The sequence below is a fragment of the Bidens hawaiensis genome, unplaced genomic scaffold (assembly GCF_021521415.1).
Source record: "Bidens hawaiensis isolate Kalapana, Puna unplaced genomic scaffold, B.hawaiensis_p1.1 tig00036806_1, whole genome shotgun sequence".
Taxonomy (NCBI): domain Eukaryota; kingdom Viridiplantae; phylum Streptophyta; class Magnoliopsida; order Asterales; family Asteraceae; genus Bidens; species Bidens hawaiensis.
Genome location: NW_027496430.1, coordinates 1 through 23,748, shown reverse-complemented (window position 1 = coordinate 23,748; position 23,748 = coordinate 1). Strand labels below are relative to the sequence as shown.

The window sequence follows — 23,748 nt, the reverse complement described above, 5'->3', positions numbered from 1 at the left end:
TTACTTGACATGCTGGAACCCGAGGAGATTTCACAGAAAGCTTCAACAAAACGATCTTGAAAGGTTCTAACCTCGGTATCCAGTGCTAGGAACCGTTTTTTTTTTCTTCTGTACCAGGTAACTTGCCTAAAGAAGCAAAATTCTCATTTGCAGACAAAAAGAAAGAATCAGAATTAAAATTAAAGCATCAAGGATCCTGCTATTTCTTAAGGATCCAAGATCCTACCCTTTCTAACCCACTTTGAAGGAAGATCAATCCCTCCTGGTATTGAGTCACGTTTTACAAAGAAAAACTGATTCCTCCACAAGGAATCATTTAAAGTGACTTTTAAGATCGGGTGAGGTTGTCGAGGCTTGGATTTGAAGATGAATCGGGCAGGACTGTGGGTAGTAAGGGTGTACAAGTGTGATAGCTTTGGAAGACCAAAGTCGATCTTTTACTCTTCGATGATCCTTTCAATAGTGCTGAGGACTCGCCACACCATAGGCATAGCCTGGATGTAGGATATGCATGTAGAGTCGAAGAAGCTCTGGGTAAAAGCAGGAAAAGGATAACGATAGCCGATCAAGAACAGGCAAGCCGGCATACAAACCCAGATCCGAGAATAGACGTTGCATCGGATTCCAGCGTCATATTGACGGAACTCCGTTCCCGATGGAAATAGTGGATGAAATTCATCTACCTCAGGATCTGTTAACTTGCAGATTTCGATAGAGGGGTTGGCAATAAGATTTTGCGGTTTCATCTCAGATAACCCAGACCCATCGGATACCTGGTCAGAATGTTGTGAAAAAGAAGACGAAACAATAGACATCGTTATAGAGAATAAGAAAAGAAAGAGAAGGATACCTGATATGTCGCCTGAATGTGTGATTATAAGAAAGATATAGGTTGGCATATATAGGCGGTTATCATTAACTCAAGGGCCAAATGGTAAATATTTCTAGCAAAACCGTCCCATCATCCAGTTTTTGCATAAGTTCAAAATTCAAAATGACAGCTGTGTTCCACTATCACCCGCCATTTTGGGGGCAATTGTTAGGCCTGATATTTTCTCTGCTGAGGATATGTTATCCTTGAAGATGTGTCTGGATCAGTTATCCTCCCGAAGAGTTCCTGAACCATATCGAAGATAAAGGATCCTTAGAGGTTAATATTGTTAACAATTTTTTCATATGTGTAGGTTATTATTCAACAGGAGTAACGGCTAAAGGACTTGGTCCACCTTAAATCTCGCTACTGGAAGCTACCCGCACGTGGTCAAACGAACGTTGGAAGAGTAGTGGAATAGTGGCGGATAGTTAGGACTTTTAGTTACATGTAATTTCTTTATATACATTGAGATATGATCGATTAGAGATGATCACTGTACTCACACACACTAGAGCAGAAGCAATTACTCTCTTTATACATTAGCTTACTTTGTAACATCGATCATAATCTCCAAACCATTGTAACCCTTTTTTTGTGATTAATAAATTGGTGATCGACGAGTTGTCATCACCCGGGGTTTTTTTCTTTTGATCTGAACAAGATCAAAGGGTTTTTCCTCGCAACAAATCACGGTGTTCATTTCATTTTCGTTCATATAATCATTGTAACTAGCATAGCACTATACCTCACTTTTACGGATTTGGATACATTATCCTTAGTTTATTTTTATCCAAAAAAAATATTTAAGAATACAGAAGAATATGATTAATGCTTGGGTGCTTGCATCCATATAGTAATAATGCAAACTTCTTTTTCAACAGTAACAGGAATGGTCAATGGATATGCAATGTTTATATATCTTATAACTACAATTAAAAAGAGAAAACGTGATGAAAAAAAACCAACAACAGCTTTGTCATGGTTTTATGCAAACTAGTAGCATTCAAATAATGGATTTACCAAAACAAACCAAACCAAATTCAGATTTACAAAAACATGAAACATAGTTAAATCATACCAAAACATAACACCATTAGATTAATTTATTTATCAAGTGTCTACAACACATCCAAAATATAAAACATAAACCTAATAGCATAAGTTTGATACCATACATTGAAACACTTAATGGCAAACAAAATAAACAGCTTGTGTTCTAGCCCTCTTTTGTGCCTTACCATCTTGTGTTGTAGCCCTCTTTTATGACTTAATAGCTCCACCTTGTGTTCCCTTTTCCTTCACAGATCCACCTTGTGTTCCCTTTGCTTTAGCAGCCCCAACTTGTTTTCCCTTTGCTTTGGCAGTCCCATCTTTGTTCCCAGCAACATTAGGCCTCTTGTCACAAGACCTCTTGCTATGCCCAACCTTCTTGCAAATATCACATCCTACATAATTACCTTCCCTTGTCAATTTATCACCTCTTGAAATGTTTTGACTTAACTCAAGAACCTCTCAGCAGACTTATTTCTATTTTTCTTTGGTCTTCCTATCTGCTTGTGATATTTTGGGGCTGTTAAGGTAGTTGGGCATGCGGAGATTGGCCATAAGTCCTTACTGTCATTTGGTCTAAGGCTTTTTGATACACATTTTTCCAAGTCTCTAACCAATGTGCTTCATCCACCACCTCTCTGGTATGCAATCAACATGTCCATTCATGGCCATATTATAAATACAAGCTACTGCATCATACATGGCATGCCAGTCAGTTCCCATATTTGACATGAGCAAGTCCTTTCCTCCATATCTACAGCTCTTTTCTCATTGGTAGGACCAGTAACTTGATATTTTGTATTTACAATACAAATTACAGTGTATAGATTGGCTTCTGTCTTGATTTTCTCAAATAACCTTGTTGCAACTGGTGTTAATGGCCCTTGGCACTTAGCAATGATCTTATGCACTGCAACCATCCTTCTCATCATATACTTCATAATGTAATCAAGACAAGTTATAATAGGTTTATCCCTTGCAATAACCAGTTGCCTATTGAAGACCTCACAAAGATTGTTCAATAAAACATCACATCTTGGCCTAACTGCAATATACTCAAGGAAATACAACACCAGACAACTTGTATAACTCATTTAACACTAATGCAGATGAAAAAGTACATACCACTGAAATAAGCTCTTGACCAATGTTTGGGTGGAATCTCTTTCAACCAATTATGGAGTGATTTGTCTGTAGTCAATTTTGCTTTCATACATCTTTCAAATTCTTGTGGTGTGGTTGCAAAAGCACATTTCTGAAACATGTTTTTGTGCGTCACACCTCTCCACCTTGGATTCGTGTTCTCATGTATACGCCTTAAACAATACATGTGTTCAGCACTTGGAAACACCTTTTGTATAGCTGGTATTATACCCTAAAAACAATTAAATGTATGTAAACTAAGAAAACTATTATATGTAATTAAAATAAGCAAACAATTATATGTACATAAAATAAGAAAACAATCGTATGTATGTAAACTAACCTTTTGCATGTCAGTTATAAAAGTGAAATTGCCATTGGAATAAAGATCCAAATCATTACCCAAACACTCTAAAAACCAGGTCCAACTAGCAGTTGCCTCTGCCTCCATCAATGAGTATGCAACTGGATAAATCCCATTATTTGCATCTATTCCAACAGCTGTCAAAATATGCCCTGGAAAGGGCCCTTTCATAAAACACCAATCAAGACCAAGTAGATCTCTTCCAACAATCTTAAACATTTCCTTTAATGCACCAAACAAATATATATTCTTTGGAACAGCCTAGCTGCACTGCTAGGGTTACAACAAGGTTTAACATCAAATTCACTATTTGTACCTATATTAGATCTAACAAGCTCTTCAGTATAATCCTTTAGATTCCCATATGGAGCCTCAAAATCTCCAAGTACCTTCTTTTCAGCCATGGCCTTAGCCTTACACATCTGATATGGGGTAATCTATACCTGAAACTTCTTTGTCAGGTCTTCTTCCAAGTTTCTTGGCTTATTGTTTGAATTACTTTTAATTGTTGGTTCAATATCCTGGGCCAACCAACTTATGGGGCACAACTTCACATCTCTAGTTTGCAAACAAGTGTGCTCTTTAAAGTAGATTTTGACAGTCCAACTACCATGTTGTCTAACATTTGATATATGTAAAACCCAAAGGCAAGTAGGTTCCTGGTTCTTCTTTTTAGGATTGGATTTTACTAAATTGCCCGTTGATGTACCCTCTTTTTTGGTCTCACTTGTAGTTGCTACAGATTTACCCTTGGAAGTCCCAGTTTCTTTTGTCCCATCCCCTTTACTTTTACACCTAACATGGCTTGGGTCCACACCTAAACAAATCACCTTATATCTACGGTTATGATGTGCGAAAATGTATCTACGAAAACTACGACTCACAACTAAGCTTTAAATTAAAACGGTTAATCCTAACTTATGTTCACACAACCGGCAAGTGTACCGATCGTATGTAGTAAAGACTAAGGAAGTCCGAGTATCGAACACAAAGACACGTGAGGTGACTCTGATTACTAACCCTACTCAAGTCCTTCCTAAATAATATATTTGTTTTAACTTATATATCTATCCTAACATAACTTAACTAACGGTGTAACGAAACTAACTGGAAACTTAATGGGATTTAATGATAATAGAAAACGAATCACCTAGGTAAGATGACTTAACTGGTATAGGATAGCTTAGGTGCTAACAAGTGTTTGAAACCAGCTTCTAAAGATGAACTAAGATAGATTAATCAAGGCAACTAGGTCCCTACATTCAGTTTTACCAGAAAACCTAACAACGTCTTTTTAGCTTTTAATTTACGGTTGTCTATTTACGTACCCTAATGATTTATTACTAGGTCTGTATCAAAATCACAATCCTTACGAAGGCTCGAACTAATTACAAACCTAGGAAGAGAGGTGCAATTCAATAACAAGGATAAAATAACTCAATTTACAAACTAATCTAGTCGATAGCTAGAAAACCGCACGTGGTCTCGCAACGGGTAACTAAATCAACTAAAGCAGAGAGATAAGCTAACCCCTAAGGTTTTGGTCCAACTCAAAGAGGATGATCCTACTGACCTAAATGATTAAGGAAACACAAACCCTAATGGCACGCGTCTACAACATTCAATCAACACACTAAATATTAACTGAACTAGCAATTAACGACTACACGAAACAAATTCATGCAATAATCAACTACTCGGGGCTCATGCAACCTAAAATACACCTAATGTCAGCATGGTTCATGGAATAATATCACAAATTATGAACTTTACAATAACTAAACAATCAAACACAATATTAGCACCCGAAAAGTGATAAATCACTCGTTAAACATCAAACCTAGGTGATTCAAACAAGTTTAGTCAAACATAATATATGAACAGCAGAAAAAATAGATAAATATGATAAACATGTTCATTAGAATCTGATTACAACTTGTTTGAGTGTCTAAAACTCAAAAACGAACTCACAGTCGTTAAAATACTCAAAAACGACAACCGGGTGATGAAATAACGAACCGGCTGCTCCTCCCCCTTGGTATTTCGTTTATAACTGATGTGGGATGGCTGTAATGAAGTATATCTCGTTCATGGGGTTTAGGGTAAATATATCATTAAAATTGATAAACAAGCCAAACTAGGTCCAAAACAAGCCCATATAATCCCATATAAGACAAAATAGTCGTGTTGATGCATTTTGGCAGCCATGGAACTCCCCTAGGGTCCAAAACAAGCCCATATAATCCCATATAAGACAAAATACGTGATCATGAAGGGTCAGGTGGCCGCACAGCGTGGCCAGGCTTTTTGGGTCTTCATTTATCGACTGCTGACTCGTTTAAACTTCGTTTGTGCGTACCGGCTTCATCCGAGCTTTTTTTAGCTGATTATTTCTTCATTTGAAATTTAAGTGTGGGGATGGGAAATTGATGTTTTTGGCAAAAATAAAAATAAAATTTTGGTCCGTATCAAAATCACAATCCTCATTAAGGCTCGAGCTAATTACAAACCTAGGAATAGAGGGGTAATTCAATAATAAGGATAAAATAACTCAACTTATAAACTAATATAGTCGATAGCTAGAAAACCGCACGTGGTCTCGCAACGGGTAACTAAATCAACTAAAGCAGAGAGATAAGCTAACCCCTAAGTTTTTGGTCCAACTCAAAGAGGATGATCCTACTGACCTAAATAATTCAAGAAACACAAACCCTAATGGCACGCGTCAACCGCAATCAATCAACACACTCAGTATTAACCGAACTAGCAATTAACGACTACACGAAACAAATTCATGCAATAATAAACTACTCGGGGCTCATGTAACCTAAAATACATCTAATGTTAGAAAGGTTCATGGAATAATATTACAAATTATGAACTTTACAATAACTAAACAATCAAACACAATATTAGCACCCGAAAAGTGATAAATCACCCGTTAAACATCAAACCTAGGTGATTCAGACAAGTTTATCCAAGAATAATGAATGAACAGCAGATAAAATAGATAAATATGATAAACATGTTCATTAGAATCTGATTACAACTTGTTTGGATGTCTAAAACTCAAAAACGAACTCACAATCATTAAAATACTCAAAACCGACAACCGGGTGATGAAATAATGAACCGGATGCTCCTCCTCCTTGGTATTTCGTTTATAACTGAAGTGGGATGGCTGGAATGGAGTATATATCGTTCATAGGGTTTAGGGTTTTTAAATATATCATTAAACTTGATAAACAAGACAACTAGGTCCAAAACAAGCCCATATAGGACAAAATAGTCGTGTTGATGCATTTGGGCAGCCATGGAACACCCCTAGGGTGCCACGCTACGTGACCATGAAGGGTCGGGTGGCCATGCCCTTTGGGTCTTTGTTTATCGACTGCTGACTCGTTTAAACTTCGTTTGTTCGTATCGGCTTCATCCGAGCTCCGTTTTAGCTGATTCTTTCTTATTTGACTCGTTTTCTCGCTCTCTTCAACATGGGACCTATCACATACACAAACATGTAAATTCAAGCAAAAAAAATGATATTCATTAACGTTTAAGCGTGAAACGACATAGAATTTAGCAAGGAAAAATGTGTGTTTTACAACACATCAGTTATCATTTGACTTAACATGTAATTGCCTTCTTGAGTAAATTACATGTTGTTTAACTAACCACTTTATAGAATCTTTATCATCAAAAATTTGGCCAACATAAAATGGGGAATCCACGTCTTGTGTACCCCTTTTCTTTTTCCTATTGAGCCTTAGAGCTTTTTTCAATGGTGTATCGTTATAACTAATGCTATCAAACTCCTCTAAATCAGTCTCATCAAAGTCATAATCTTCCTCAAATTCTTCACGTTTTTCACTCATGTCAAATTCCACAACATCCCTAAAGTCATCCATATCTGCATCTATATCATCATCTAAGTAATCTTCATCTACCATATAATCAGAATCTTCACTTTCATCACCTCTCTCATCACTTCCAACATAACCCCTCTCATCACTTCCAACATCATCCCCCTTATCATTCCCATCATCACACTCCTCATCACTCCAATCATCATCACCTTATCACCCCCATCAATACCCTTCTCAACAATACCCTCATCGCTGCTAAATTGATAATCCTCATATCCAACATTCAAATCATCATTACTTCTCCCTCTAACACTCAACTTTTTCCTAGGATGTGTTTTGAAATGTTCAACATATACTTCAATAACTCTAGTAATTTGAATATGTTCAAGCATTTCAATAACATCCCTATCACTACCCAATGGTCTTAAATAGGGGTGTGCACAATGTAAAACCTGACCCGACCCGAGATAAACCCGACCCGACCCGATGACTGATTAATATGAAAATAAGAACCGAATACATGACAGATGGTGATGATCGGTTATCAATCTTCAATCTGATCGGTTATCGGTCTTCAATCTGGTGATTTTCGATCTTTTAATCAATTGGCAAGGATTGTTGCTTGATATCCGAGGCTATGGTGATTGGTGATTTGAGTGAAAGGAGGCTTGATGAAGGTGCCGACGGCCATTGTTGTTGTGTAACTCTAAACACAAACAAAGAAACACAAACAAATGTTCAGGTAAGATTTCTATAAATTCTTTAACTTATGTTGAATGTATAGTTTGATTATTATGAATGTTATTTAATTGTTGCTTTTAAGTTAATTACTACATTGTGATTTCTCAAATTTGAACCAAAATTAATCAATATAGGTTTGATTTAGTATGCACTCCAAGTGTTCGATGAAATGTCTTAGTGAAAACGTGTTTGGTAATTGTTGTTTATTGAATATCAACTAATGAATTGTGATATTTCTATAATATTTTTGAAAAAGAATCAGTAACTCAAACACACCAAGTTTTGATATAATCACATACAAATACCATGAAAACATAAATAATCTGATCGATATTGAACTTAATCACTTATTATTTCAAAGAAGAACAAACATGATCGATAACAAACTTCAAACCAAACACAAAGATAAAGTCTAGAGAAAAGAAAAAAATAACTGAATCATTTATTTATAGTTATCTGCAACCATCTTCTAAGCGACCTCTCGATTAGCAGGACGTTTTGGACATAAAGTAAGATGTCTTATCAATGAAGCTATTCCATGTGTAGCCATGTCTGCATTGAAAATCATTGAGCAGTGATTGCATCTTGCTTTTTTCCTGTCTTCCTCATCAGTAAACTTCTCAAACTCTCTCCAAACTGTAGAAATCTTCTGAACTCTCCTTAAATCCATCTATGGTAAATTAAAAAAAATAAATATTTATTCGATACATGATTTGAGCAAACATGAACAATAAAATATATCAAAAGAGTAAATATTTAACATTATACCTCTAATCAAAGTAGAGGCTGCAGGTGAAATATAAAATTGAGTTGATTGCAAACTGGGGAAAATATTGATATATAGAAGAATGGAAGCAGGGGGCGATTTTTTTAGGGTTACAAAGAAGGCCACTTATTTTTTTATTAAAATGTTGGGCTTAAGTTTATCTTAAATATTTGTTAAACCAATTCAATATTTAATCTTTTAGCATTAAAATAATTAATTATATAAACTATATCAAAACGTGCATGGACAAGTTTATCTTAAACAAAAACAATTGATTATATGAAGAACTATATCAAAGGGTATATGAAGTTAGCCCGAGTTTATATCACTGATCCGTGTATTTTTTTTTACTTTTTTTTTTTGCCAATGTAGGAATGTCTATTTTTATTTTCGGTTCAAACACGTATGAATATCTAGAAACCAAGGAATGTCAAACTTTAACAAATCTGTAGTTTGACTTTTTAAATAGTCAAAATGATACTTAGAAAGAATTATGGCTTAAAAGTATAAATGAGACATAAAAGTTTTAACTGGATAGTGTAATCAAACACAAAATAAACTGTCTAAAGTCTAAACCAAACAATATTTTTTCTCGCAAACATAAAATAAACCGATAAAAAAAAATAAAAAAACGAACAACCTTCATGTTTTCCATATCTCAAATATTTAAGCAATGTTCCTCAAACCCACATTCACACAACCACCGATTATTAGACCTTTCACTACAACAAAAAAGGCTTTTTAGTACGCCAAAAGCGTCCTAAAATGCTATTTTATAGGACCTTTCATTTAATAGGACCAACAAGGAAAGCGTTTCATGTAAAGGGGTCGTAATAAGTCTCGGAACTCAAAAAGCGTCCTGATATCCCAAATAAGATTATGAAACCGATTTTATGGTCGCATAAAATATCCATTAACAACCTAAAAAGCGTCCCAATAAAAATATATTAGGAAACTTTTACAATATTTTAACATGTGCTTACATACCTTTAATCTTTTGATACACATACAAACGTCCTTAAAAATTAATTTATAAGACCCTTATGGTGTAATATTATAGGTACTTTAGTACCAAGAAAAAAGTTTTGATATCTTAAATAAGATTATGAAACCAATTTTATAGTCGCATAATATATTCATTAAAAACCCAAAAAGGGTCTCAATAAAAACATATTATGACACTTTTACAATGTTTTGACATGTGCTTACCTAATCACTTGTAAAAAAAGGTGAGCAAATATGACACTTTTCAATAAAATATGGCGGCAAATCAACCGCCTTAAAAGACAAATAAAAACATAGCTAGAACAGAAAAAGTGAGCAAATAAACAACATATCCAAACAATGAACCATTTTAAAAATAGCTAGAACAGCTAAAGCATTCATCTTGACCATTAGTCTAAATTATTCCATTTTTTAACATACATATTATTAAAGCATTCAGTTTAACACAAATAAAAACAATCATCCAAAAACCTCCATGACTTCATGCAACCACCTTTATCAGCCACAAACCTTCAATAGCATTGGCGTAAGCTAGAATTCTTTTCCACTGATTAAAACACATAAAAATGTTTTCAGTCACCATTAAAAATTAATATAAAGCAAGATCCCCTTGTTAAAATCAGGAAGCAATTGAAATAAATAAGTCATAATAATATTAATACAAAGCGTGCTAATAAAAAATCTTGATCCTTCAGTCAGATTTTGACCTTTAAAAAATCTTTAATGAGAAACATTTGCACATATATAGTGCTGATCAGTAATTTAGACTATTAGGAACATTCACATTTAGAAATTGAGAAGGGCTAACAATAAAACAAACATAAAAAAACTTTTTTTCTCGCTTATGCGGTTTTTAAGTTTTAGTGGTATCCGTTATGTAATAATTTGGGTCACATGAAGAGCATGTTTAAGTGCAGAAACCCTCTAGGAATAAACAACAGATGATAAGTATGTGCACTCCGTTTGTTTTAATTTCCAGTTTTATTATACTCAACTAATACCAAACTCTCATTAAAAATCCAAATTTGCTTACAGCTACTGAAGAAACACTAAATGACCCCGGCAGATTAAGGATAATCTTAGGGTTAAGTAGATGTTTCCCACGAGGGTTAGGTCCGGCAAAGATGGTTGTTCTTCTCGACCTGCAAAACAGACACAGTGAGCTCGTCACTGAGAAGGGGGGGTTCCTCCTTGTGACTACCCTCCGGCGTGAGAATCAGACTAGATTGCTCTGAATATAAGTGTATATTGAGAGAAATAGCTAGAGAAGATAAGATGATGATACCGTTCCAAGGTGTTGGAGTATTTATAGCCGAAGGTAGGTTTCCAAGCAGGTACGGCCAGCTGTATAATATTCCTTTTCCACCAACTAAGGGCTATGTTCGTGCCACGATGGGAGTTGGTGGGTAGGCAGCGGCTGATGGCGACGTTTTGTACTGGAGCGTGCTCCTCCTCGTACTATTGTCGGTGAGCTGTCACCCTGTGGTTAGTTCATGGGTCGTTTTTACCAGATCTTGTCTATTTGTCCATACCTTGGTAGGTATAGTACAAAAGATCTTCTGGAAGCGTACGGACTGGCTCTTTTGGGCGGGAATATTCCCGCCTTGCTCATTCCTTCTTCAGGTGACATTGCTGAAGTGTAAGAGTTAGTGCCTTATGCGTGTAGCTTTACTGTTAGTGCGGGTAGCCTTCCTTCTTGGTCTGTACCCACAGCTGCGGGAACAGGTAGGGTACTTTACCAAGGGAGGCTTTCTTGCGGGAACAGCTGGCTTACTGCGTGTAAGGTCTTCATCTCTCTGAGCATGGTGGGTCCTGCGGATCCAGTTGGTCTTTGCGAAGACGTCCCTCTTCAAGGTGAGTCTTGCGGGTCCAACATGGCTTTGCTGGGTCCAAAGAGGGGTTTTCGTTTTTTTAGGTTCTCCGTAGGGATTCTTCCCGCGGTTTTCCTAATGTCACTTGCAGAAAATTCCCGATTTTTTCTGCCTGATCTTTGGATATGATGCGGGTAGGTGTGTAACCTCTTCGCAAGTCGGGAGCGTTGAGTTTCACTTGTATAGGTTCTCCACGGGGTATTGGTAGTTTTATACATAGTGATCAGTTATGTTAAACAACTAATTCCGCCTTGAAGCTTCAAACAATCTAGTTCTCAACGTTCCCACCATGCGGGGGTGTCATTTCCCTTTCCGCAAGCATGATCCATAAGATCCATCTTGGGTTCAATTCCCTGCAAGTGTTGAGTATGTGAAGGGTTTCGCCTTGACACTGTACCCGCACTTGTCTTACGGTTCCTTGTTTTCCAAGGTATCTTCTTGGCTTCAATTCCCTGCAAGTGCTAAGTATGTGAATGGTTTCGCCTTGACACTGTACCCGCACTTGTTTTATGGTTTCTTGATTTCCTAGGTAAGGGGGTATATTCTCTCTTATTTTTGAATCTTTTTGAATCTTTCTGAAATTCGAAGAGTTGGTGAAAGGATAAGGACAATCCAAACGGCTGAAGGGACGTTGGCGTCTTCTGACGGTTTCAGGACGTGCAGGAAGTTATGACGACGTGACAGCAAGTGGTCAATCAAGACGCTTTTTCAGGCGCGTGGGCGCGAGTTTCATGTCACGCACCATTCTGACATCTGTTGCCAGCTTGCTTTATCCACGTGTCGTCGTTTCATTGCACCTGCGCTCTCTCTCTCCTCCGCATTAAATTCATCGCATTCATTGCAATGAGTATATAAGGGGGTAGAGGGTGCATCTCATCCCATACCTTCACTTAACTCTTCTTTCCCTTTTAAGCGATTTCCGGCGAGCATTCTTCTGAAACCGCTTTCTTTTAACTTTCTTAAAAAATGTCTTCTTCCACTCACGATCCTGAGGTTAACGTCGAGGAGTCTGACGTTTACCTCGAGAACCCGATGTCTACGTCCGATAAGGACGATAAGAGTACTGCTGGCGAGTGCCAGTGTACTCTTTCTGTCGATGTGTACCATTACATCGTCAAGAAGTTCATGATGGAGCCGTATGAGCCAGAGTTTCCAGAGCCTCATCAGACGGTGTACGATGCCCCAAAGGGCAAGATAAGGGTTTACGCCTCGTTCTTCATATATGGGAATCTAAGATTCCCATTAACGAAGTTCGTATACCATGTTTTGGAGAAACACAGTGTGCATTTGATGGAGGTGCACCCAATGGCGATTGCTGAAGTTCGCCATTTCGAATGGGTGTGCCGTATTTTGGGCATCGAGCCCCGCGTCGACCGTCTGATGACCTTCTACACCTGGAGGTGCATCCAGGGTTGGTATACCCTTGTTACTCGGATCAAGGGGTTGAAGATCTGTGCTACCGAGCGTAGTCTTCGTTCTTGGAAGCGGGAGTTTTTCTTCATCTCCGCTCGCGTCGTCCCCATCGCAATGACATTCAAGAACGGGCGGGCGCTCCCCAACCTTCACGCCTCCAATTACCAGGAGACAGAATGGTTCGCCAAGATCTCCCAGATCCAGACTCCGGTCTATCGCTTCGCGGAGTCTGGGATGGGGATGCTCGGGATGAGCCGCGTGTGGAAGGATGTTGGGTCTGGGATGCCGCAAATGCCCATCGTCCTTGAATACGGTTTGAACTATTTCCCTTACGGTATGCTCTGTCTTTTGTGTTGGTTTAGGGTTTTTCTTCTAACATTATCTTTTTTATTTCAGAGGGGAACGACCTACAATCGCTCTTGCACCCGCGGGAGACTGGTGGTCCCGCACGGTTGGGTACTCGTGATCTTGATGAGAACGAGTTGCCCATTTTGGAGAAAACGGCGGATAGATTCGTAGAGGTCTATCCGCCAGGCCACGAGATTTTGAGCGCCACTCGGCCAGGTAAGGAGTTCTTTAACCCTCGTCCTCTTCACGCTCAAACTTCTGCTGGAATTCCTCTGATTTTGTCATCTTCTGATGAGGGATCCGCAGATGGGCCTTTCTTTGTGAGGAAGAAGAAGGCTGCTGGCGGGAAGGGCAAGGCGAAGGTTGCTTCCGTCGTCGACCTGGGGAATCAGTCTGATTCCGAGACTGAGAGTGAGGAGGCGGGGGGGAACCTTGGTGGTGATGAGACCACTGTCTCGGAGGTTGAGACGGCTGTCACCTCCGAGCAACCAAGCGTTGCGACGGTGACTGGCGTGAAGAGGCCAGTTCCATCGGGTTCGTCTCCGCCTGTTAGGTCTTTCAAGATTAAGAAAACCCGTAAGTATATTGTTTGTGTACCTGTTCAGCATTTCTTTCCGCCATTGTTTTTAATATTTTGTTCTTTATGCAGGAGTGGACGTATCCGCTTTCCAGAGCGGTGCGGGAGGAAGCAGTTCAGGACCCACGACGATAGGTTTGGTCAACCTATCCGAGGTGATGACCCAGGCGGCTGCGCCTGTTTCCGGTGCTGGTTCAGTTGCTCATACTGTTGAAGCAACTGTTCCAGTTATGACGTCATCTCCACCGGCCGTCAGTGCCATCTTTACCACATCCTTCACTGGGCCGGCGGTGACTTTTTCTGCGAGCTCAGCTGCGACAGCTACCATGGTTGTGAGTTTATCTCAAATGAGTTCACCCCCGATGGTCTCTACCTCAATGGCTTCTGCATTGCCTCGTTCGGCGCCAGCGACTACCTCTGTTGGGGCCAGTTCTTCAGGTATGTTTAGAGTTGGAACCTCTAGACTTACCTCTGTTGATGAGGGAGTCCGACCTTTGCCTCCTTCCCATCTCCTTGACCTCTTGGATGGATATCCTTTAGGTTCAGGTGTTGGGTTTAGCGGCTATCGGCCTGTTATCGACCCTACAGGTGCATGGGGTTACTCTGGCCTATTATCCATTCTTATCATTTTTTCCTAACTGTTTTTTTGTTTTTTGCAGTTTCGGATTCCAATGAGGTGTATGCTCCAAGGTGGAATATCCGCCGGGGAACAACTCTAAGGACGGCTGCGGACTGTTGTTGGTGCATTTTGTGACCGTCTCTATGCAATTCTGATCAGCGGAAACGAAGTACGAAGTTAGAACAACTTCGCCATAGGCGAAGTTATAATAACTTCGCCGTAGGCGAAGTTGTAACAACTTCTGCCATAGGCGAAGTTAGATAACTTCGCCATAGGCGAAGTTATAATAACTTCGCCTACTGAAGCCCAGGCCAGAGAATGTTTTATATATATATACGTGTGTCTTGTTTAGGTTTAATAATCCAGAAATTAGAGTGTGTTTTGAGCAGTTTGTTTGGAGAGAGTAAGACACAAGGAGAGTCGTGTGAGACGACCCGAGGTAGAGCTCACCTCGGGTCAGTCGTGTTTTCTGTTTGGTTACGGTATGTAACGTGTTTTGATTATTATATAAGAATCTGCAGATTTGATTATCACGTTCTTGTATTTGTTCGTGTATTTGTTCGTGTACGTGTTTGTGTTCTTCATCTTTACACCAATAAACGAGTCTAGGAGGATTCCGCACTCCTAGACCTTGTGCGGATCTCGTATCGATCGGCGACGCCCCGGGGGGGGACTTACAAGTGGTATCAGAGCCTTGGGCTCTTATGCTATGGTTCGAGATCGGCGTTTTAGTGTTTCTGGCACGAATCTGATGCGTTCTTGGCTGAACAGCGCCGCAGGCGAAGTTATGGGATTCAGGCGAAGTTGCCGTCACTGTTCGTAGGGTTTCGGCGATGTTATTGGCCAGGCGAAGTTAGCAGCCAAGCGAAGTTTTAGTCAGGCGAAGTTATAGCCAGGCGAAGTTATGGACAGGCGAAGTTGACTTTAGGCGAAGTTAACGAGAAAAAAAAAAAAAAAAAGTGTGTTTTGGAGTTTTCGTCTGTATGGCCAGGTGTACACGATTATTGTGAGACCGAAGACGTTGTTCCGTCAACGAGTGAAACTTGTTATCTCTTGGTCTTACGTGTGAACAAATACGTGTCAACTCTGGATTTGGAGTTGAGGTTGTGAATGGGATATTGTTTGAAACTGGATATTGACACATATTCGGGTGTTTGTGGGCAATGAAATTGTTGTTGTTCGAGGTTGACCAACTGAAGAAAGTCAAATTGAACTGAAGGTTTTCGTCGTTACTGGATTGCGGTCAGAGCATATTATTTATGTTATTTTCAAGGCGTTCGAGAATTGGATCCTGAAACGTGATGCTTATTTATTAGAGTGAAAATTCTGGAACAAGTTGGATTTAATCGGGAACTAAAGTGTTTATGTTCTTGATCGTTATCCTTGGTGATTGAAGATGCTTCGAATTAATGGTCATGTGTTAGATTCTATCAAGGTGGTTTTGTGATGAAATTGATCACTTGATGTTGAGTAGTTGAAGATTAAACCTTATCGTATGCCGACGAGTTGGTGAAGTTGTGGAGGAAGCCCAACTTCACGTGTTGGTAAAGTCAGATGGACTCACGTGATTGGTTGAGATGATCTATTGGCACGAGGATGCATGCATTTCAAAGACCTCAATTTATATTGTCGGAGAAGCTTACACTGAAGGGGAGATCTGATATGGAAGACGCTGGGTGATTGGTAGATTTGTGAAGCTACATGACAGATTCAGACACGGCTGGTTGACTGCAAACAGAAGATCATCAGTTAAGAGGTGGACTGTTGGTGCATGTCGTGTAACAGATGATCTTTTGTGTTTGTTAGAATTGAGAGCAACGGTCGAAGGGGAGACTGTTGGTGCATTTTGTGACCGTCGCTATGCAATTCTGATCAGCGGAAACGAAGTACGAAGTTAGAACAACTTCGCTTATGGCGAAGTTATAATAACTTCGCCGTAGGCGAAGTTGTAACAACTTCTGCCATAGGCGAAGTTAGAACAACTTCGCCATAGGCGAAGTTAGAACAACTTCGCCATAGGCGAAGTTAGAACAACTTCGCCATAGGCGAAGTTATAACAACTTCGCCTACTGAAGCCCAGGCCCGAGAATGTTTTATATATATATACGTGTGTCTTGTTTAGGTTTAGTAATCCAGAAATTAGAGTGTGTTTTGAGCAGTTTGTTTGGAGAGAGTAAGAGACAAGGAGAGTCGTGTGAGACGACCCGAGGTAGAGCTCACCTCGGGTCAGTCGTGTTTTCTGTTTGGTTACGGTATGTAACGTGTTTTGATTATTATATAAGAATCTGCAGATTTGATTATCCCGTTCTTGTATTTGTTCGTGTACGTGTTTGTGTTCTTCATCTTTACACCAACAAACGAGTCTAGGAGGATTCCGCACTCCTAGACCTCGTGCGGATCTCGTATCGATCGGCGACGCCCCGGGGGGGGGACTTACAAGTGGTATAAGAACCTTAGGCTCTTATGCTATGGTTCGAGATCGGCGTTTTAGTGTTTCTGGCACGAATCTGATGCGTTCTTGGCTGAACAGCGCCGCAGGCGAAGTTATGGGATTCAGGCGAAGTTGTCGTCACTGTTCGTAGGGTTTCGGCGATGTTATTGGCCAAGCGAAGTTAGCAGCCAAGCGAAGTTTTAGTCAGGCGAAGTTATAGCCAGGCGAAGTTGACTTTAGGCGAAGTTAACGAGAAAAAAAAAAAAAAAAAACATGTAGGTCCCCCCCCCGGGGCGTCGCCGATCGATACGAGATCCGCACGAGGTCTAGGAGTGCGGAATCCTCCTAGACTCGTTTATTGGTGTAAAGATGAAGAACACAAACACGTACACGAACAAATACAAGAACGGGATAATCAAATCTGCAGATTCTTATATAATAATCAAAACACGTTACATACCGTAACCAAACAGAAAACACGACTGACCCGAGGTGAGCTCTACCTCGGGTCGTCTCACACGACTCTCCTTGTCTCTTACTCTCTCCAAAGAAACTGCTCAAAACACACTCTAATTTCTGGATTACTAAACCTAAACAAGACACACGTATATATATATATAAAACATTCTCGGGCCTGGGCTTCAGTAGGCGAAGTTGTTATAACTTCGCCTATGGCAGAAGTTGTTACAACTTCGCCTACGGCGAAGTTGTTATAACTTCGCCATAGGCGAAGTTGTTCTAACTTCGTACTTCGTTTCCGCTGATCAGAATTGCATAGCGACGGTCACAAAATGCACCAACAGTCTCCCCTTTGACCGTTGCTCTCAATTCTAACAAACACAAAAGATCATCTGTTACACGACATGCACCAACAACTGTGTCGACTGGGCGCGCCATGCCGCTCCAAGCGTGCGTTGGGGGAGGCAATGGCTAGCTACCAGGAGGGTAGGCTATCCAATGAGCTACGAATCCTTCTTGCCCGGATGCAGCCGCTTGTCGAGTTACTTTGTCGTGAAAACGACAAGTTAAAGACTGCGCGTGGCCTGGAGGTGGCTCAGGCGCGAGCGCTGCGGGAGGAAAACAAGAGGCTTGCCGCCGTCGCTGCGGAGAAAGAGAATGCCTTCAAGGACCTTGAGGCCGAGATCCAAGCCAGGCATGAGGCCCGTTCCAAGGCTACCCAAGCTGTTAACGAACAGCTTAGGTTGGCAAAGGAAACTGCGCGTAATGCCACCGAAAGGGCCACCAAACTGAAGCCGTTGCTGAGCCTCTGCACGCTGAGAATGAAGAGCTTAAAGCCAAACTAGAGGAGCTCCAGCGGGCTCATGATGCTTTGGCTTTAGAAGATGCCAAGAAGCTACAAGAGCTCTTGGATCATAAGGGTATGCTTGATCGCACTGAGCGCAAGCTTAAGGGCATTGAAGAGGCTGCTGCCAAGGATGTGTTGCTTGCCAACCTCAACAAGAATGAAGCCGAACGCGCCCACGATCAACCCTTCAAGAAGCTCTGGCCAATAAGGGATGGCTTCTACGAGAAGCGTTGCCGCAGGTACGCATAGTTCCTTAATTTCTTTGCTATACGCTTCTTTATACTTAGAAAAGTTTTATATATATATATATTTGTAGGTTGTGCATCGGATTTTCGCGAACACATCTTATGACGATGCCATGAGTGCAGCCCTCAATGCTTCTTATGAGGATGGGGAGAAAGCTGGTTTCCTGCTTGGTCTAGGATTTGCAGAGAAGGGCATCCCGCCTTCCAACTTTCCTTTACACGATGTTGACACTGAAGCTGCCTACGACCAAGTTGTGAACCAGTATGCTGCCTTCCCGCATCCGGTTGTGGAGAAGGTGAATGAAATTGCTGCTGCTGATGACGGGCTAGCTGTTCTCAAAGCTTTCCTTGAACCGCCGCAACCAACTGATGGTTCGGGTTCAAGTGGGTTCGGAGGGAGTGGTCCCGAAGCTTGAACCTTGAGATCCCTTCCAACCGTTAGGGTAGATTTGTTTTTTGTAGGCGGGTATATACCTAGCCATTTTGTAATGTTTGAACTTTTATTGTGAATATAAATGTTTTAACGCCTTGCCTTGTAAACATTATATGACTTGCTCATGCATATTTTAGTTTAACTTAGCAATTTTCTAAGTGTTTTGAATAAGTTAACCTTTCGACACGTGATTGATAATAGGTTAATGTTCAGTTTCCTCTATCATGATTGTGCGGGTAGGACCGTCACTTTCACTTAGTAGGATGATCAAACTTCACCTATATCTGACCTGCGTGAAGGTTTTCCTCATCTTTTCCTTAGAAATTTTCTACCGTTTTTGTGTTTATGCGGGTTTTGCCGCTTTCCACACGCAACGACTTACTTCATCCCTCACTTATTTATGCGGTGAATACCGGCATATCAGTATGGTCAGTTCATAAGTATAAAGGTAAGGCTATCAACACAATGTGATAAGGAGAATCATTTCCATTAGAAGTGGCTCTAGGCCTTTTCTTTACAAGTTTGGAATTGATCTACATGTAACATCTGCGTAATTGAGCTCCATTCCATGTTCTTGGGATGGGGGTGCCATCGAGCCTTTCGAGCCGGTATGCGCCATTTCCCAAAACTTCTTTAATAATGTATGGCCCTTCCCAGACCGGGGCCAGCTTTCCTGGGCGCTCTTGGTTCGAAGCCTCGTTGTTACGCAGTATGTAGTCTCCGACATTGTATGCAGAGTTTCACCCGCGTGTTGTAGTACTTTTGCATTTGTCGCTTGTAGTTCTCTTCACGCGCTGCGGCTAAGTCTCTACGCTCTTCGGTTAGCATAAGGTCTAACCGTCTTTCCGCATCATTGTCTTCTGGTTGATTTATGACCCTCGGTGAGGGTAGACCGATTTCGACTGGGACCATGGCTTCAGTGCCATAGGTGAGGCTGAACGGGGTTTCGCCCGTACTCGCCTTTTTTAGCGTTCTGTTTGCCCAAAGAACATGTGGAACTTCGTCCACCCAGCCGGATCTATGCGCCAAGAGTCTTTTCTTTATGCCGTCGACGATGCTCTTGTTTGCTCTTTTCACCTCACCATTACCCTGCGGGTGTGCCACTGAGGTAAAGGTGTGGGTTATTTGAAGCTCTTTCAGCCACTTTTGTAGCTTCTGGTCAGCAAAGTTGGTGCCGTTATCGCTCACCAAATTCTGTGGAAGTCCAAAACGACAAATAATAAATTCCCAAATAAATTTTTTGATATGTTTTGCGGTTGTTTGGGCTAGGGGTTTTGCTTCTATCCACTTGGTGAAGTAGTCGATGGCTACCACTAGGAACTGAATGTTCCCTGCTGCTGTGGGAAATGGGCCTGTCACATCGATGGCCCACTTCTGAAATGGCCATGAAGAAGTGACTGGAACAAGTTTGTTCTTCGGGCGATGCGTGTTGGGTGCGTAAAGCTGGCAGGATCTACATTTTCTGATGTAGGCCAGTGCATCCGTGTGCATCCCCGGCAAAAGTATCTCGCGTTGTTTAGCTTAGCTACAACTGCGCGTGGACCTGCGTGTACTCCACAGATGCCTTCGTGTATTTCCCTTAGGAGGTAGTCGGCATCTTGGTCGTCAACCCATCTAAGGAGTGGGCCAAGAAAGTTACGCCTGTAAAGTATGTCATCAACAAGTTGATAGTTCAGTGATTTACACCGTATCTTTCTTGCATGTGTCTTCGACCCCGGTAGTATACCTGCTGCAAGGTAATTTATGATTGGTGTCATCCATGTTTCCGTGCCGGTTTGGATGACACAAATTTCCTTGTGCGGGACTGATGGTGCTCCAAGAAGTTCGACGCGGATGTCAATTCCCAAGTGGGTGAAGGCTAACGATGCAAGCTTACTTAACGCATCCGCAGATTTTATTTCGCTTCGCTTGATGTGCACAACTTTGCAATCGTTAAAATCGCGCATAAGGGTCTTGGCTTGTGCAAGGTACAGGGCCATTATATCATTCACGGCCGTGTACGTCCCGTTTATCTGGTTGGCTACTAGCATGGAGTCCACATGGGCTTCCAAGTTTTTCACTCCCATTTTTCGCACAATTCTTAATCCGGCCAAGAATGCTTCGTATTCCGCTTCATTGTTCGTACTTGGGAAATCAAGCCGAATAGCGTAAGTGTATTCTTGGCCTGCCGGGTTAATTAGTTTCAACCCTCCGCCTGAACCTTCGTTGTTGGCTGCTCCATCAGTATAGAGTCGCCAGACATCGTTAATGTCTTGTGCTGGAGAGGGTTGAGCCTCTTCCTGGCACTCTTTCTCCCGCGATGCGGGGACTTCCGCAATAAAGTCGGCCAAGACCTGGCCTTTTATGGCTGGTCTTGGCTTGTACTTTATCGCGTATTCCCCCAACTCAATTGCCCATTTGGCTAGGCGTCCCGACAACTCGGTTTTGCCTAGAACGTTTGCAAGTTTGAAGTTTGTGAGAATGGTGATTGGGTGACCTTGGAAATATCGTCTTAGCCTGCGTGAAGCCTGTACAAGCGCTAAGACTAATTTTTCCAGGGTAGAGTACCGGGTTTCCACGTCCGTTAAGACGCGGCTTACATAGTAGATGGGCATCTGGATGCCTTTCGTTCTACTAGTAAGACTGCCCCGGTTGCTTTGTTTGTGGCGGAGAGGTAGAGAATTAATTCCTCCCCCACTTCTGGTGCTGTGAGCGTTGGGAGTTCGATCAAGCGTGACCGAATCTCTTGAAAAGCTGCTTCCGCTTCTGGTGTCCAGCGGAAGTGCGTTTTCTTCATAATGGCTTCGACCTTTTCAGGGTTCGCTCTGAAGCCATCTTTGGTGACGACGACTCCTAAGAACTTCCCTTCTTCAATCCCAAAGGAACACTTGCTCGGGTTGAGCTTCATGTTTATTTTTCTGAGCGTGTTGAAAGTTTCTTCGATGTCTGTCAACATCGCCTCTGGCTCAAGGCTTTTGATGACCAAGTCATCCATGTAAACTTCTAAGTTCCTCCCGATTTGGGCATGGAACTCTTTGTCCATCAGGCGTTGGTACGTGGACCCCGCATTCTTAAGTCCAAATGGCATCATTTGGTAACAAAATGTGCCATCGGGCGTCCGAAATGCGGTTTTGTCCTGATCGTCAACGGCCATGTGGATTTGATGGTATCCCTTATACGCATCAAGGAAGCATTTAAGGCGAAACGGTGCTAACGAATCTACCTTAAGGTCAATTTCGGGTAACGGGTAACAATCCTTGGGGCATGCTTTGTTTAGGTCTTTAAAATCTATGCACATGCGCCATTGTTTGTTGGATTTCGGTACCATGACGGGATTTGCAACCCATGTTTGATATTTACTAATGCGTACGATGCCTGCGTCAAGGAGATGACTTGGGTTCTACACGCGTTAGCCTGTTCCGCACCCATTACGCGACGCTTTTGTATGACCGGCGTAAAAGCCGGGTCACACTTGAGCTTATGCTCCGCCTTACTTCGGGGTACACCAGTCATGTCAGCTGGTGTCCACGCGAAGATGTCAGCATTTTTTTGCAATAAGCGTTTGAGTAAGGTGCGTGTCGGATTAGTGATTGTTGGGCCAATGGTAACGGCCTGGTCAGGGTATTTGCCATTGAAGGCCCATTTTTCTGGCTCGGTAATGGTCGGTTTAGCTATCTTTGGTTTGGGTTTAGATGAGACAGATGCGATGCATACCTGGGGAATACCCGTGATCATCGCGACACCCTCAGCTGTTGGTCATCCCATCATGCCATGGACCGAAGACACCACGGCATTAAATCTTGTCATCCCATCTCTCCCGAAGAGAATGTCGTATGTGTGGTGTGGCTTCCTCATTACGACGAAGTCCACGTCTTCTGTGCGGGAGTACTTCCCGTCCGTGAGAGTGACGGGGAAAGATAGGATACCCAAGGGGGTGTTTGTGCTGCCGTCAAACCCTTCCATCGAGGCGTAAACCGTTTCTAGGCGTTCTTTGTCTACGTGGTCTAACTTGTCGAAGAACTGCCTATACATGACCGTTGACGAAGCGCCGTTATCCGCAAGAGTGCGAGATGTGATGTAGTGCCCCAGCTGGCTTTTGATGATTATGGGGCCTTCTTTGTTGGGCCCTCCTGGCACACGCGGGGAAGCGCACTTCAGCTTCCTTCCACGCACTTGGCTCTGTTTGTCGTTTTCTTCCTCTGACGTTGCCATGAACCATGTGAATGCTGATGTCGACGGGCTTTCGTCCATTGCCCTTGTACCGATTGTCATTCCTCCCTCCGTTCTTGATTGACGCCACGAGGTGCGTGAGTTTTCCATCTTTGACGAATGTTTCGATGATATCCTTCAAAGATGTGCATTCCTCGGTGGTGTGGCCTTTGGTCCCGTGGAAGTCACAGGATTTGCTCTGATCAGCGTTATGACGCTGTCGGATTATTGGAGCCTTTGGCCATGGGAGTTTCTCGGTGGCAAATATCTCGGTGACGCTTTTGGTGAGTGGCGTCCATCTGGGATTCCGGTTCGACGAGTGCGTGTTGTCCCTTCCGCCTAAGAGAGGGCGAGAGCTGGATGAGGTGTCAAAGTTTATCCTTGACTGCCACATACCAAGCTTCCTCTTCTTATTTTGTCGGGCGGTACGGACATTATTTTCTCTTGTTCTCTGCGTGTAGAGGTTTGTGCTCTGGGGAAGATTTCTACCCAGTTGCTTCTCCGTCTCGGC

The 23,748-nt window shown here is 41.8% G+C and overlaps 1 protein-coding gene across 1 annotated transcript; it reads right to left on the bottom strand.

The window, feature by feature from the left end:
* Nucleotides 1-2,134: 2,134 nt before the first annotated feature.
* LOC143588842 (uncharacterized) lies at nucleotides 2,135-3,835 on the bottom strand. Its single transcript, XM_077069750.1, has 5 exons — nucleotides 3,764-3,835; nucleotides 3,411-3,653; nucleotides 3,050-3,299; nucleotides 2,743-2,969; nucleotides 2,135-2,299 (listed from the first exon to the last, which is right to left on the bottom strand). The coding sequence occupies exons 1-5, from the start codon at nucleotides 3,833-3,835 to the stop codon at nucleotides 2,135-2,137; spliced, it is 957 nt and encodes a 318-aa protein (XP_076925865.1).
* Between the last annotated feature and the right edge of the window lie 19,913 nt (nucleotides 3,836-23,748).